The 14,479-nt window shown below is 37.0% G+C and overlaps 1 protein-coding gene across 3 annotated transcripts in view; it reads right to left on the reverse strand.

Moving 5' to 3' along the window:
* The window catches only part of LOC102232366 (voltage-dependent calcium channel subunit alpha-2/delta-1-like), a 95,493-nt gene extending 86,413 nt beyond the window's left edge, over positions 1–9,080 (reverse strand). For all 3 annotated transcript variants that reach the window (XM_014471342.2, XM_023350016.1, XM_023350015.1), the window contains exon 1: positions 8,725–9,080. In XM_014471342.2, coding sequence (XP_014326828.1) covers positions 8,725–8,804 — 80 coding nt within the window. In that variant the 5' untranslated portion in view covers positions 8,805–9,080. The remainder of the gene's footprint in view (positions 1–8,724) is intronic.
* Between the last annotated feature and the right edge of the window lie 5,399 nt (positions 9,081–14,479).

A 14,479-nucleotide genomic window follows, 5' to 3' on the forward strand; every position in this document is an offset into this window, starting at 1 on the left:
TTAATATTTGACTCTGAATCTAATCTACATTAGTTCTTCTAGTGAAGATGAAGTCATCACAAAATAATCCCCTGAAGTAAAACCCCTCAAGACATGCTTCACAGCTCTGGGTTTAAAATATTATAATCATTGTTATTTGGGGTCAAGTGTGTTCTTGGACAAAATAGGCTGAAATGATCTCGAGCAGAGACACACAAGGAGAAGGAAATGTTTGAGGATGTGGGCAGGAATGTAATTGAACCACTAGGGTATAGCAAATAAGAGCTCTGACTAAGAAGCAATGCAACAGATAAGTTGTGGGCTTGACAGGGTTCTGAAAAGGACAAACATCCACTTTGTTTCCTTATTTCAGTCCTTTTTAGACTAGCTAAAAAGGACTGAAAGTTATATGTATTTTATAGGAATTTGCACCTAAACCTGATAGGCCAGAAAAGAGCAGTATTATTTAGAGAAGCAACTGAAAATGCCCACAGAGTCAGCAACACAAAGATGCCTGGGAAAACTTTTAAACAGTTTAGGGAGCAACAAACTGGAACACCAAATCCTCCCTGGTTTTGGCCTTGTACAAGGAAGAGACAACAACCTTAAGATTGAAGTCTTTGGTTAAAAGCCGACACAAATAGTCAGGAGCCTGGCCTTTTCGAGCTGTGTGGGTGAGAACAGAATCTTCAAAACAAATTCTAAAATCCCCCAAGAGCCAATGTAGAGCCTACAACACAGGGGTGACACAAGAGTATTTACTAAAAATCTGTCTGCTGAATTCTGAATAGCTTACAGACATGAAATTAATAATATGTCCAGACTGGTTAAAAAAAAAATAGGATACCAGTTCTCATATTTTGGTAAATATTTCTTAAATGTAAGAAACAGGCACAAGATGTTGATCTAGTCAAAGCCTAATGAGTTGAATGCTACTCGTAGATTTTTTTCTTACATTGGATTTAGTTACCGGATAGAAAGAACCAACTGCCTGCTTTTCCAGAGACGCTTTGCTATCCATCAATTGTGGATAGAGCATCTGTGGAAGAACACGGGTCTGGTTCTTTTGCAGTTGTGATGTACACACCAATATTGCGATGGCAATTTCAATTTAGTAAATTGTGAATCTCTTTCCTTATTTATGCTTTATGAGGGGTTGTTTTCATTTCATATAATATTCTGCTTGTGTTATGAAACGCCTGCCTTCTGCCGGTAAATCTGTTGGAAAGTTTTCTTTGTTTCAATTCTGCAACATGATTACATGAACGCATTAATCATGAGTCCAAGACATTGACACATTCTTGTTCCTCCTTCTTCTGGGCACATTTATAACCACAGATCCCAAGCCTGAAACCAGGTCCTGTTGCTAAAAAAAATTAAATAACATGTTGGTGTATGTTGGACAGAAGGTTTTCCTCATCATCTTCAGAATATCTGACGTTGCTTCCAGTTACAATCAAACTTGTGCACATTTTTTTTTACAACATTAAAAGGTCCTTAATGTGTTGACAATTGATAACTTATTCAGATTGTTTTTGTTCAATCCATCATACATTACCTGTTTCCTACAAGGTTCAAACAACACTACTGATATTTTCCCATTTTCCGAGGTCAATAAAGACATGATTGCAGGCTTTGTAAGTGTCTCCTTGTCCCATTATTTTCTATGGCAAACTCTGATGTCTCTGCCTCTAATGTTCATTTTCCTCTTAGCAAACCAGCCAGAACATTTTATTGCAACTCCCCATCCTTAAGCGGAAAAGCAGTGTTTAAGTGAAGCCTTGACAACAGTAATCTCAGTGCTTGATAAAGCACTTACATTGGCTGTACAACAGCTGTAAATGAGCTGAGTTGAAATTTTATGAGACCACTGCACAATGATGAGGCGGGTTTGTAGGCAACCAAGAGCATGTGTGGTTCACAGCAAGGGCAAACACACACTAAAGGTAGCTTAAGGGAGGAAATATTTACCTATTTTTGCCATTTTCTTGTGTTGATATACCAATTTTAAGTATAACTACATATTTCAGTGTTTCATGAGTTTTCCTATTTCTGAGGCTCATTACGAAATGAAACACTTAAGTTCTAATTCATCACCATTTATACGAAACTGAAATAAACAAACAAAAAAAACCTATGTATGTTATACTCTTCCATGCAGAAAATTGAGTTCTGTGATTCACAACCAAATAGCATGAATCAACTTTGCTCTTGACTCACACCCTTTGTAGTGGAGCAGAAAAGGCTTACAATGCCTACATACAGTGCATCTGGAAACTATTCAGTGCTTCACTTTTCCCACTTTTTTACATTGCAGCCTTATTCCAAAATTTTTTATTAAAATGTATTTCTTTCCTCAAAATTCTACACACAAATATCCCATTATGACAATGTGGAAATTTGATTTAGTGTTCAGCAAATTTATTAAAAATTGAAAACCAAGAGATCACATTTACAAAAGTGTTCACAGCCTTTGCTTAATTATTTGCTGACCCACCTTTGGAAGTAACAATATTTCACTTTCATAAGTGAACCCAGCAGCAGGCTGGATTAGTTTTTTAATATCCGACAGTCAGAGTACCCAAAGGATACCAAACATCATGAGGGCAATATGTTTCTCAATAAATGTAATTGTATTCTTGTTCGCTTGTAAACATTCTTTGACACAAACAATACATTTATGGGATGGGTTTGTGACTAGAAGCAAGGCCAGATTTTCTGAAGATAATGAGAAAAACCTTCTGTCCAACATACAAAAACATGTTATTTTAAATATTTTAAATAAGATGACTTGTTTTCAAGTTTTGTGTCCAGAAGAAGGAGGAATGAGAATCTGTCCATGTCTTGGAGTCGTGATTACCATGATCATGTAATAATGTTGCAGAAATTACTGGAAAGCAGGAAACAACCCCTCGTAAACCATAAATAAGGAGCGAGATCCGCAATTTACTGAGTCAAAATTGCCACCGCAGTCTCAGTGTGCATAATAATTACAAAAGACTGCTTATGTGTGGTATACGGGAGGAATTATTTCAACTGGAAGATATTTAAGCTCTACATATTACTTATACAGTAGGCCAGTTGGACAGACTAACTGGCCTAAATCGCCTGCAATAAATGGTAGTTAAAAAAGCAGAGTTCATTCACAGAGAGTGGTAGGGAAGCCTACGGTTTAAAGGATTTGCAAAGAGAAAACAATGTTAAAATACATTAAATAGGCCTAAAAAGAAATGTTTTTACCAGTTAATTAGCCACATTACGCAGATCAAACCTTATAGAAACTGGCTCTTATTAAATAATTAACTGCTAACTGTATCCAAATAGTTTATTTTCCATTGCCCACCCCGCAGACTGTCTCTGCCTCTTCTTCATGGCCTCTGCTCTGATGACTAAACCTCATCATCCCTGTCACCTTCACACTTCCTGAACAAACTCGCTACTCATCCATCCATACATCAAAACTACCCTTCAGCTTTACAGCAGACAGACAATCTCTGACGGATGTGTAAGTATAGACAGTTCAGGCCCATCCCCAACAACCCCCTGGCCAATATGTCCAATTAACATCAGTCTACTCGCCTACTCAGGCGGACTCCTGTCAGTGTTGCACTGAGGACCAGCTACAGAGTGTCCAGTGAGGTCGCAACACTGGCCAGAACAGTTCTTACATCTCAACGCAACTCCGTTAAGTGGCTCAAAACAAGTCAAATATTATCATAGAACCACTTTTTCTATGCTTTTTCAAGAAACAGATGTTCTGTGGTTTCTCACTGGAGGTGATTTCTGCATCTAGAAATCTTGTTATTTGGTACTATGACTACTTCACTATTTACAGTTACAGACTGATTTGTTCTCTTAAACTTTCATATTGAAAGTCTAACTATCAGGTTCTACTCCAGCCTTGTACATACTCCATTTGTTGCAACATTACCTACTTTTTACAACAAGAACTGCAGTGAGTGAAGCCTGACTTGAGAACTCTGCTATGATCCTGTAAGAATTTGCTGACCATAAACAGTATGGAATATTTTTGGCATTACCATATTGAATATTAACACTAATAAAACACGCAACTAACATTTTTGTTCTTAGAAATTGATAATTATGCTTTTTTTTAAATGTAATCTATTGCAAGAATTTGGTAACCATTAGTGAGGCTAAACTGGAGAGCGAAGCTGGGCAAGTTTATTCACAAAATAAAGTTGGTGATAAAGTAGCCCTAGAGTAAAACACTGGTACAGCTAAATTAATGTGTCACACTAAGGAACAACAAATGAAGCAGTACATGAATTTTAAAGTGCTCTTTTAGCGTAATTAGCAAAACCTGTTTTCTTTCTGTTTGGGATACAAATGTCTGATAGAAATTTGAAAGATAAGAATCTATAGAGAGAGTGTGAACAAGAGACAATTCCTGACATAATTCACCACTGGATAAAACATATAACATCTGCTTTTTAGTTTGAGCTCAGTGTTTTTTGTTAAACTGCTATTCAGTGATGGCAAAAAGAAACAATGTTTTGCAGCCATTAAAAAAGTAGCATAACGTCAACAAAAAAAAGTCACAAAGTCATCCCACTTTCATTTCTTTCCTATTTTCATTTTCATTTCTTTGATGTTCATTTTGAACTTCACTGTGCCATCTTCACTGTATATAAATGGCTAAGTACATCATGTTGCTGCAATAAGATTCAGGGTCAAGCTCTGGTAGTTAAATGCTTCAAAAATAAATATTTAATATTTAGCCAATTTACCACAAGCTTTTGTAAACTCAGCAACTGGAAGGACGGGAGTGACTGGCCTCAATAGGCCATTTGTCAGTTACAGATCATATATCATGTTAATGTCTAAAAATATACAGAATATTTTCAGTCATATTTTCCAATCCAATTTCCAGACACACGCAGCCCACTCCGCTGACTCGGTGCTGCATTTAATGAAGTCAACTGCTGTATGGGTTTAGCGCTTGATTATACAGACATCTTTCTCTGTAACATAACTGTGATAAAAAGCTTACAAGTTAACTTACAAGACACTCACACTACTAGTCTCTGCAAACATCTGCTTCCTGCAACAAAATAAGCTTCCATACAAACAGCTGCTAGCTATTCCCAAGGTTGCCTGGGCAACAATGTAATGGAAAATTCTTGGGAATTTCCATGTGGCAAAAGATTGTTAATGCAATAAAGCTGCACTGGAGTTGCTCCCTGTGATTTCTTGTTTACAGACATGCCAGTCTCTTCAGAAACGTGGGACGGGAAACTTAATCTGGATTCTATGTATAGGTAGAGTTTACAAAATTTACAAGAATTTGAGCATTCACATCTCTGCAAAGCCTTCTGCCACTTTGCACTCCACAGTCAATTTTGCTTTACCCTAATATTTGAGCAAGACCTTCAGCTTCTTTCTTTCCTTATAAGAGTTGGGCCTTTCTAAATTTAGAAAGAATGGGGCAAAAGGAAGTGAAGAAAGACAGAATAAGAGTCAAATTCTAAAAGATAACGTATAAGCAAACAAGCTGAAATACAAAAGCTTACAAATCACAGTTAAAAGAACCCAAGACCAGAGTTTTTCATCTGTTACTCGTTACAGTTAATATAATCCACCCCAAACGTCATTCTGCTACCACTGCCATTTTCAAAGATGGCACGGAAAAAGAAGGAAAGTTATGTCTTACAACTTTCTTTTCTTGGGTATTTTACTAGATGAGACATTGTCTCTTGGAAGATGCAGAAATATTCAACAGCCCAAGATGTTATTTAATCAAGAAGACTTGCCTGAGGCATTTTGAGTAGAATCAAAGCAAATATGTATAAATAGCAACAAAAAAAAAAAAAAAACTACCAATGTGTTGGACCGTGTGACTGTAGCCAGCATAATTTTCCAGAGACGCAGGCACATTTTCTGGTTCAAATCTTCTTGCACAGTGGTTACATAAAGCAAATACAAAATATTGATAAGTTTTCTTTGTTGCAAGTCAATTGTAAAATGTTGACTCAATCACTCTGCGATTGCTACATGGCAGATTAAAGTCACAATTGTATGCATAATTGAAAGTTTCTGTTTGTTGCATCATTTTATAATGGGTTTAACAATGGGACTACAGACAACAGTATTAACACCAAGTGTCTGGGTGGGATCCAGAGGAAATTACTACAGGTTAACATTTGTGTCACTCAGGCAAAAGTAGGTTTAATACAAACTTAAGACAAGTGCTAACTCCAAGGAGACAAAAAAGATAAAGACAGATAAGTGAGCCAGGTAAAAAGAGGATGGACAGGAAGAGGAAACATTAACCCATGAGAAATATAGTAAGAAAAGGTCAAAAAGAGAAGTCAGACATAATTGAATCTCTCTATCCTTGTCCTTAGCATTCTATGTTCTTAGTGATTTCTTCCTTGAGCAATCAAGACAAAGGTTGTGAATCTAAACGTGACAATCCAGAGGAAAACCCAACGCACCCACTCTGAAAAAAGACAAACTGCAGCACAACTAAACTATAAATATGGTCTCGTATAACAATGCCTTTGTTTATACTTTGAGTCCTGTCTCCTGAGCTGACCTTTCCCCGTTTTAAGCAATCACTTGCATCTGGTTGTGCAGCTCCCTGTGTGAACATCATGTACACAGCCCACAGATCAATCCACTTAGTGCCCATAAAATATAGGGAGTGGGTAAGCGACTCAAAGTGTGACATCATCGCTCCCAGCCATTAGGCTAAGTCCCATCATCACTCATGGCTCGCCACCTCTCTGAGACCAGACTTGGGCTGCATTCAAGACCAATCCTGTTTTGCCCAGGCTCCCTTGAACCATCAGGATTGTTGTCAACCTGTTGATTAACGGTGAAGTGATGCATGAAGAGTAAATAAAGCTTTTATTCAGGAACTACTTTTGTAGAGGAATATATGTGCAAGACCTGACAAGGGTCTACTTTCCAACATTTGGTTAGGATTATGTCACTTAAAGAGGTATAAAAACAATAAAGCAAGGTCAAAACTGAAAGAGTTTAACAGCTGCACATTGACTCAATTTATAATTAGACAATTCTACAACAAAGTTTAGGATTTCTAAAATTAGATTCCATCAAAAGGTTATGAGGAATTAATATATATCTAGTAATAGTTGATGTTTTTGACTGAATTTCTAACAATAAATCTTGACGAATTGGTCCCAGTGACTAAAGCTAATGGCTGGTCATATTAGGGTCAATATCAAAGCAGACTTCTACACTCTTAACTTGAATGATATTGAATTAACTTTTTGTCTAAAGTTATATTATGCACTAAAGAATTATATATGTAGCAGCCAAAAATTATTTAGATTGGAAATAAAAGCAGAAGGATTGTGGGTCACCGATGATCTTCTTCCAACATGCAGTCAAGATGGAACTTGTGAAGCAATTCAAGTCAACAACAGAAGAAAAACCAAGTACAACAATTCTCAAAACCTCCATGTATCCAGCAATACTATTGTTTTTTAACTCTACAGTATTTACCTTAGCAGTTACTGTGCCCAAAACCTCTTAACTTTTTACATAAGAAGGACATTAATGATGAACAGATTCCTAGCTTCTTTTATCATGGATATAATCATTGACTTCTCTAAATAACTACCCAATGTAACTTAATTTTTAAAAGTTTCATAACAGCCTTCAAAAACAAAACAAAGAAAAACATGAACCATTTAAGCCTGGCCTGATTTGGTACTGCCTAGACTAGTCATTTAGTCTTCAGTATTAAAAAATATATAAATAAATAAAACAATAAAAGGCAGCTAGGTAGGGTCAACTAATCTGGTTTTATACTAAAGGATGCCATTCTAAAAAATAAAAATAAAAATAGAAGCAGCTAATACACCTGGAGAAGACAACTCTTTGTACCTTTAATTAGAATAAAATCAAATCAGATGTTTGTATAGGCTGAAGCTAACAGCTAGTCTGAGAGAGGCAGGGACCAAAGCAAACTAAAAATTTTAATCCCAAAAAACCTCATGCTGTTTAAGCAAACATTTTGATTTTTATAATAGTTTTCTATCAGATTACTCTGACTTGAAAAGCTTAACACGTTCTATTCTTAACCCATGTTTCAGAGCTGTAGTTTCTAAACTATTCATATTCTGGATACCAAACTGACAGCTAATGAAACTTGTGACATCAACTAACAAATGGCATGATTTGGCAATTTGTAATTATAATTAGTTGTTTTCATGATATATATATATATAGCTTATAAAACATTTGGTTGATTATTTTTAACATCCTCAAGACCCCCCATTTATTTATTTATTTGAGACCACCAGATAGCATTAGGAAACAATACCACAAGAAAGCTACATATTCCCAATAAATGATGCTAACAGTAGTTCAACTCTGTACTTGACTTCATATAACTTAAATTTAAAGCAAATGTCTCTTTAAAGGTGCAACTGGAAAACTTTAGACATTGAACATTAGTCATCTTTCCAGGATGATAGGTATGACAGCCAGCAAGACACATGTCACACCGCTGCAAGCTTGTAGTAAGGACAACAAAAACATGTTTCATGAAGTTAAATTTGACTTCATATCGGGCCACATGCGTTTTTAACAACTTTCACTTCCTTAACTCAGACTAGTGGGAAAAAAAGTGTTACGGTTTCACACAAGCAAGCGCTCTGACAAAAATAAAGCCGTCATTTCCCACGCGCGCTTTACAGTTACTACCGGAGAGTTTGGAAAGCCAACAGGCTGCTTTGAGGCTGTACTCACATCTGGGATGTTGGGAATTGTCCGGGCGAAACAGAAGAAAGAGTCGTCAATAGAACCAACATGCAAAGAGAGTAATCCATGGCTTTTGTCTTTGTTCAACCCAAGATGAGGGAGAAAGATGCGCAAAAAACCCGATCACCAATCCAAAGCAGCGTCCTCCTCATCCAAACGCCTCACACCGCCATCGGTGCGCGTTTGGAAACAAATCTAATCTGGTCGCTATCTGACTCCCCCTCCTCTTTCTCCTCATCCTCCTCCCACCGGTGGAGTTGAGGGATTTGCTTTTTTAGGTTCAGACGTGAGATAGCCTACTGTTAAGTGTCCAACACTTGTTGTGATAGGCTGTTAGAGAGCGGTTCAACAGCTTGTGTCAAAGAATAAAAAGAGAAAAAAGGGGAGGGCGCAACAGATCGGTGCCCAGTCGCACACTGCAAGAAATATTCCAGTCTGGGATGTCAGACACGGCGAAAGTGCATGTATGCTGTTTATCACCAGTTTAGTGGAAAATTAACATGCACGCATGTGCTTATTGTAACAGTTTGCGTGCGTCTGTGTGAGATGAATTTGGAGCCAACATAAAGAAAAAATAATACAACTACGGGTGACTATTGGGTCTCAGTATTTCCGGGGGGGGGGGTTGCCAGATGGGGACCACATGGCAGAATTGATTGGTGTCTGCGTCTTTTGGAAACATAAAAATGTATTTATTATTTTGCTTCTACTTCTAAACACTGAAAGGAAAATTAAACTAATCTAAATCTCGCACAACTAAGTCCAAAATTATTCACACCACTAGCATGTAAAAAAATATCATTGGGGTAAAATGTGTTTCGAACAAGGTCTTAATATTGCAGGCCAACTTTTTCCATGTTTCCATTTTGACAATTTATCTTATGAGCTCTTAGCCTTGTTTCTTTGTATCCTTGATAGCAACACTACATTGGAAGCTGGGCATTGCAGGCAAGGGCAACTTTGCTGGTCACATGACTTACTAGCTGCACTTTCTGGCCTGGACCTCCACCTATAAAGCAGTCCATTTGTCATTCAGTCAAGCGTCTCAAGAAAGTCTCAGAATTCTCACCCAATAATGGTTCACCGTTTTACTATGCGTGTCACTACAAGCCTTCATTTAATTTTTCATAGTGCAAGGCCTTTGTTTATGCTGAAATGTGATAAAACTCCACTTGCTTCAAGGATTATGGCAAACTTAATATGAAGTGACATTTCCCTTTCCTGGGAAATACACTGAGGTGAATACTAAAATGCTGTTTCTCTACAAACACTTGTTATAAGCCAATTTCCTCTATTATTCCATGAACCGCAGAGTTATTTTCTGTGTAAATATCACTTGTTTATCTATACTTTTATGTGTATGTAAGTAAATGTGTTGGCGGTGCATTTTAATGAGAGTCACAACAGGCAAACAGAGCAAAATGCTCCTCACCCGCTGTTATTTGAATCACCTAAATAGATTTACTGTGCAAATAGCTGCGCAGGCTGCCCCTCTCAGGTTTCACTGTAACTGACAAAAGCTGATCCTTAGGGATCTCTTGCTAGGCAGGAAGGGGAGGGGATTAAGGGAGGAGGAATGCATTTAAAGAGCAACAGCAGAGGGAAAGGAAGTTAAAAATACTTAAGTGTGCAAAAACAAAAGTTCACTTACATCTGTCAAGAAATAATCTCTGTATACTCAAGCATTAACCAATAAGTAATAAGTCATAATGGTTTACATTTTTCAGAAGAAATTGAATTTAGAAAAAAAAACACGTCAGGATTTTATTGAACATGTAAACACCTCTCACAGAAACACCCAATCAGGATAAAAACCCAGGTCTTTGTTGCTGTGAGGCAGTAGTGCTGGCAATTACAATGTGCAGCCTACAGCATCTGTATGGTGCAACATAGCTTGTGGGGAAAAAAAAGAGTTTTGTCTGAAATGTCTTTTGGAAAGAAAAAAGTGGTGATTGTTTTTTTCTGTCAAAATTACTTTTGGCAAAAAATGACAGTCCATTATTTTAGGAAGGTGACGATATGTCACAGAAATGGTTTACACAAAGAAAACTCAAATTTGCTTTCAACAGTTTAAATATTTTTGGTTGCAAGTTGTAATAAATCACAGTAAGACCATCTTGAAGAAGCTTTGCCTGTATGAAAATTGGTCTTGAATTTACAGTGCAAGGGTAGAATTTTGAACACAGGGTTTAGAAAAGAAAAAAAAAAACAACAGGTTGACAACTGAGCAAGTCACAGCCCAAACCTGAGAGAGATTACTGTGGTGTGGCCTTATTGCTGTCCATTAAAAAAACAGTGGCAAACTTTAATGTACCATAGTATTGCTGTAAAGAACAGTAGCTTGAATATTGTAGTAGTGAAAAATATTCAGTGGACATTTCTAAAGGTTTCATGAATGTCAGTAGCATGACTCTCCAAACTCTTAGTTTAACCTGTTGACCAGTGAAGTCCAGTTGGCCGCGGGTTATGTTCCCAGAATAAAGAAGCTGCAGCAGAAGTAAAGTCAAAGTGTGTTAGTGCGTAATGAAATGTGACACTGCTGTCTGCTTTCTTAGAGCATTAGGAACATCGGTGAAGTACGGGGTGAGGAGAGGGAAAGATTGTGGCCTTCTGTCCTCAACCACTAATCGGATCCACCTGTGAAGGGAACTGTGGCCGTTTAGAAACTCCATTGTCTCGGTACTAAACTCTTTCCAGGGGCTAAGCACACATTGCATGCATGTCATTTTGCTGGTGGAAAAAGGAACATTGGATGGTGATAAAAATCTTCAAACATTTTGGAATAAGTGATTTCTACTCCACATATACTTTAAAGTACAAATTTCAATAAAATTCTCCATGCAAAGCACAAAGAATCTATTCCGTAACTAGATTAATTGTTGAATTTTTTTTAGCAAAAGAAGTCAAGCTAAAATGTACAATACAAGGAATATTTGTTTTGCCCATTGGCTTCATTTTTGAACTTTGAGTTTGTATTGCTATTCTATTCACAACCAGAATACTCTGAAATTGGTTGTTGGCATACAGAGAGCAGTTCAAGCTGCAAGACGTGATTCAGCATGATTAAGCTGATCTGTCAAGTCTGACCTCCTTCAGGAAACTTGAAATGTTACCATTTCATTCTGTCAAATTCTCTGCAATACCATAAAATTGGTATTTCCATCTTGCTGAGCCTTCTAAAAAACAAAAAAGGGGGCATTCACACAGAATCTTGTATTCAATTTTACCGAATACACCACATGTACTATCTGCACTACCAATCTTCTCCACCCATAGCTTCCCCACAGGCTGTCAAGCTTAATTGATTCATTAAATTCTACTGGGCCACTGTGTTACCATGGCAACAAATGACTTCCAAGTTTAAACTTTAATCACCATCACCCCCGCACAGGGTCTTCTTGGCAAGATGATAGGACATGTGTTCTATCGCTACGTGAGTTGACGTGGATGGATATCTTCCTCAATAGATATTCTAAAAGTGAAGGAGGAAAGTTGCTCTTCTGAAAGAAGAGCATAACGATTTGTACAGCTATGCCTTCAATAGAAGGCGCAATCTGTCAACCTAATGAAGTCATATCATTAGATAAGGTAAGTTGGAAGGTATCAGGAAATTGGCTGCATTTCAAACATGAGAAAGATTGACATTATATATATATATATATATATATATATATATATATATATATATATATATATATATATATATATATATATATATATATTTAAATGAAAGGCTAATTTAAATGAGACAGATAAACAACTTTTTTCTTTGTTTCCAGAATGACTGCAAATATTTGTTTACATTTGTTTCTTCATTAGTATCATGTCTGCTTCAAATGACAATCTATGAACGGATCTAAAATGTGTTGCATCTGCTTCAAGTTTCTTCTTGGCCATATTTGCAATGGTTACACCTTGTTGCCTCAGAACAAGTTGAAATGATGGCAGGCATGTATGATATGATGTCTCACTTGGGACAGGGCAGTCTCTGTACACTCTGTGCACTGACTGATCACATTACTATTAGTGAAAGCCTTTCTGTCAGGAGGATAGGTTAAGGCCCAGAGAAGAAGCAGCACAGGGTGAAACACGCACCAAGTGATGGGAGTTGCCCTCAGGGGGGATCTGAAGAGATTTGATGTTATAGGCCATAGCTGTACTGTATCCTTTCAAGCTCTGGTCTGTGAGGTTGAGGGCTCTGTGCATCCTTAGCTGTTCTTTGGGTTGGAGACTGCAGATTTTAAAATCCTGTTACGCTTCCAATTTTGGGGGTGACGGCTCTTGAACTAGAGGGAGGCAATAAACACTGAAGTAGAGAATGTGATTTGAACTTTCCACAATTAGTGGACTTTTTATTTCTTATGTACTGATACTATCAGTAGGTATTACAATGTTCAGTAAACTGTTTCAGCTGCTCATTTTGTTTTTCTTGAATGATTTGACATCATCCACACTCATTAAGAACTGGGAAACATTTAAAACCATACCTCCAGGGCCCCAATATTTGACTCCTCATTACCTGTTCTGGTATTACCAAATCAGACCAGCCTACTTCAGTTGATGGTTTTATAACCCCAGCCAATTGGTGTTAAGTGTGCAGAAAGTAATCCCTTGATTATGGTTCTTCCTCAAGATTCTGCTGCCTGGAATATTCATTGAGGTTGCCACTCAAAATGTCCACTCTTGAACTAAAAAAAAACTTGTTCCATTCACAGTAAAAAGCTGTATAAGTGACTGTCATGATGCCAATTGATTATCAAAATGTCCATCAAAGACCGGTGGAGACTAGACACCCACCATTATAAGAATATGGTCACTTTGCTTTAATGTGTTACTTATTGTTCATCTCTATAAAGGAATTAAAATGAAGTACTATGAAAAGATGTAATTTGCTATGCCTTGGAAAAGTATTAATTCTCTGTAAACTTATTAAATATTTTGGCATGTTTTACTTCAAATATTTCTTTTGTTTTTATACAAATAATCAATAAAGGTTTACACACTGACCTAATACTTTGTAGGTCAGTGTTTTGAAGAAGTTACAACTCCAAAGTCTTTCAGGCACATGTTCCTACCGTCTTTGTGCATTTTTGACTTAATTTGGTCATTTTGCTTGCCCATTAGTATGCTTTAATCTAGACTATTCAATTGCCATGACTCCACCTGTCAATCATTCTAGGGGGTTTGGAATAAATATTTATAAAAATCATTCTTTGGGGTCTGTCAGCAACTGATGAATCGGCCATAGTACAGCCAACACATTGAGATCATGTGGAGTTTCAAGGAAAATAATAGGAAATCATGGTCCAACGTTATCCGTGGGTGACATGCAATCCCGACAGCAATTACCGAGAGCGTTTAGAGAGTGGAATACAATTTATTGCATTTCCAAAATCCAAAAAGAGTCTGGAATAATGCACAAAATGGGCCAAGGCTTGCAGTTAACCTTATGTCCTGTTAAATGGAACCGTGATGGACGGCAACCACCACGTGTTCGTCTCCACAAAGTAACTATCCCATTTTTTGTCATATTCAAATCAAAGATCAATAAGTGAAGGTAGTTATGTTTGATTTTATATGTGTAAATTCAAATCGTAGCTCTACATCAGCATGAAACCATATGTTGCAGTAGCTGTGATATTTATATTTAAGCACCTTTTTTGCTAATGTTTATTTTTAAGCATTTTTCTGCTTGTGAAAAAGTAAAAAGTATTACTTAAGTCTTTACTCACCTGTTTTGTAC

Source organism: Xiphophorus maculatus, chromosome 17, assembly GCF_002775205.1.
Source record: "Xiphophorus maculatus strain JP 163 A chromosome 17, X_maculatus-5.0-male, whole genome shotgun sequence".
Classification (NCBI taxonomy): Eukaryota; Metazoa; Chordata; class Actinopteri; order Cyprinodontiformes; family Poeciliidae; genus Xiphophorus; species Xiphophorus maculatus.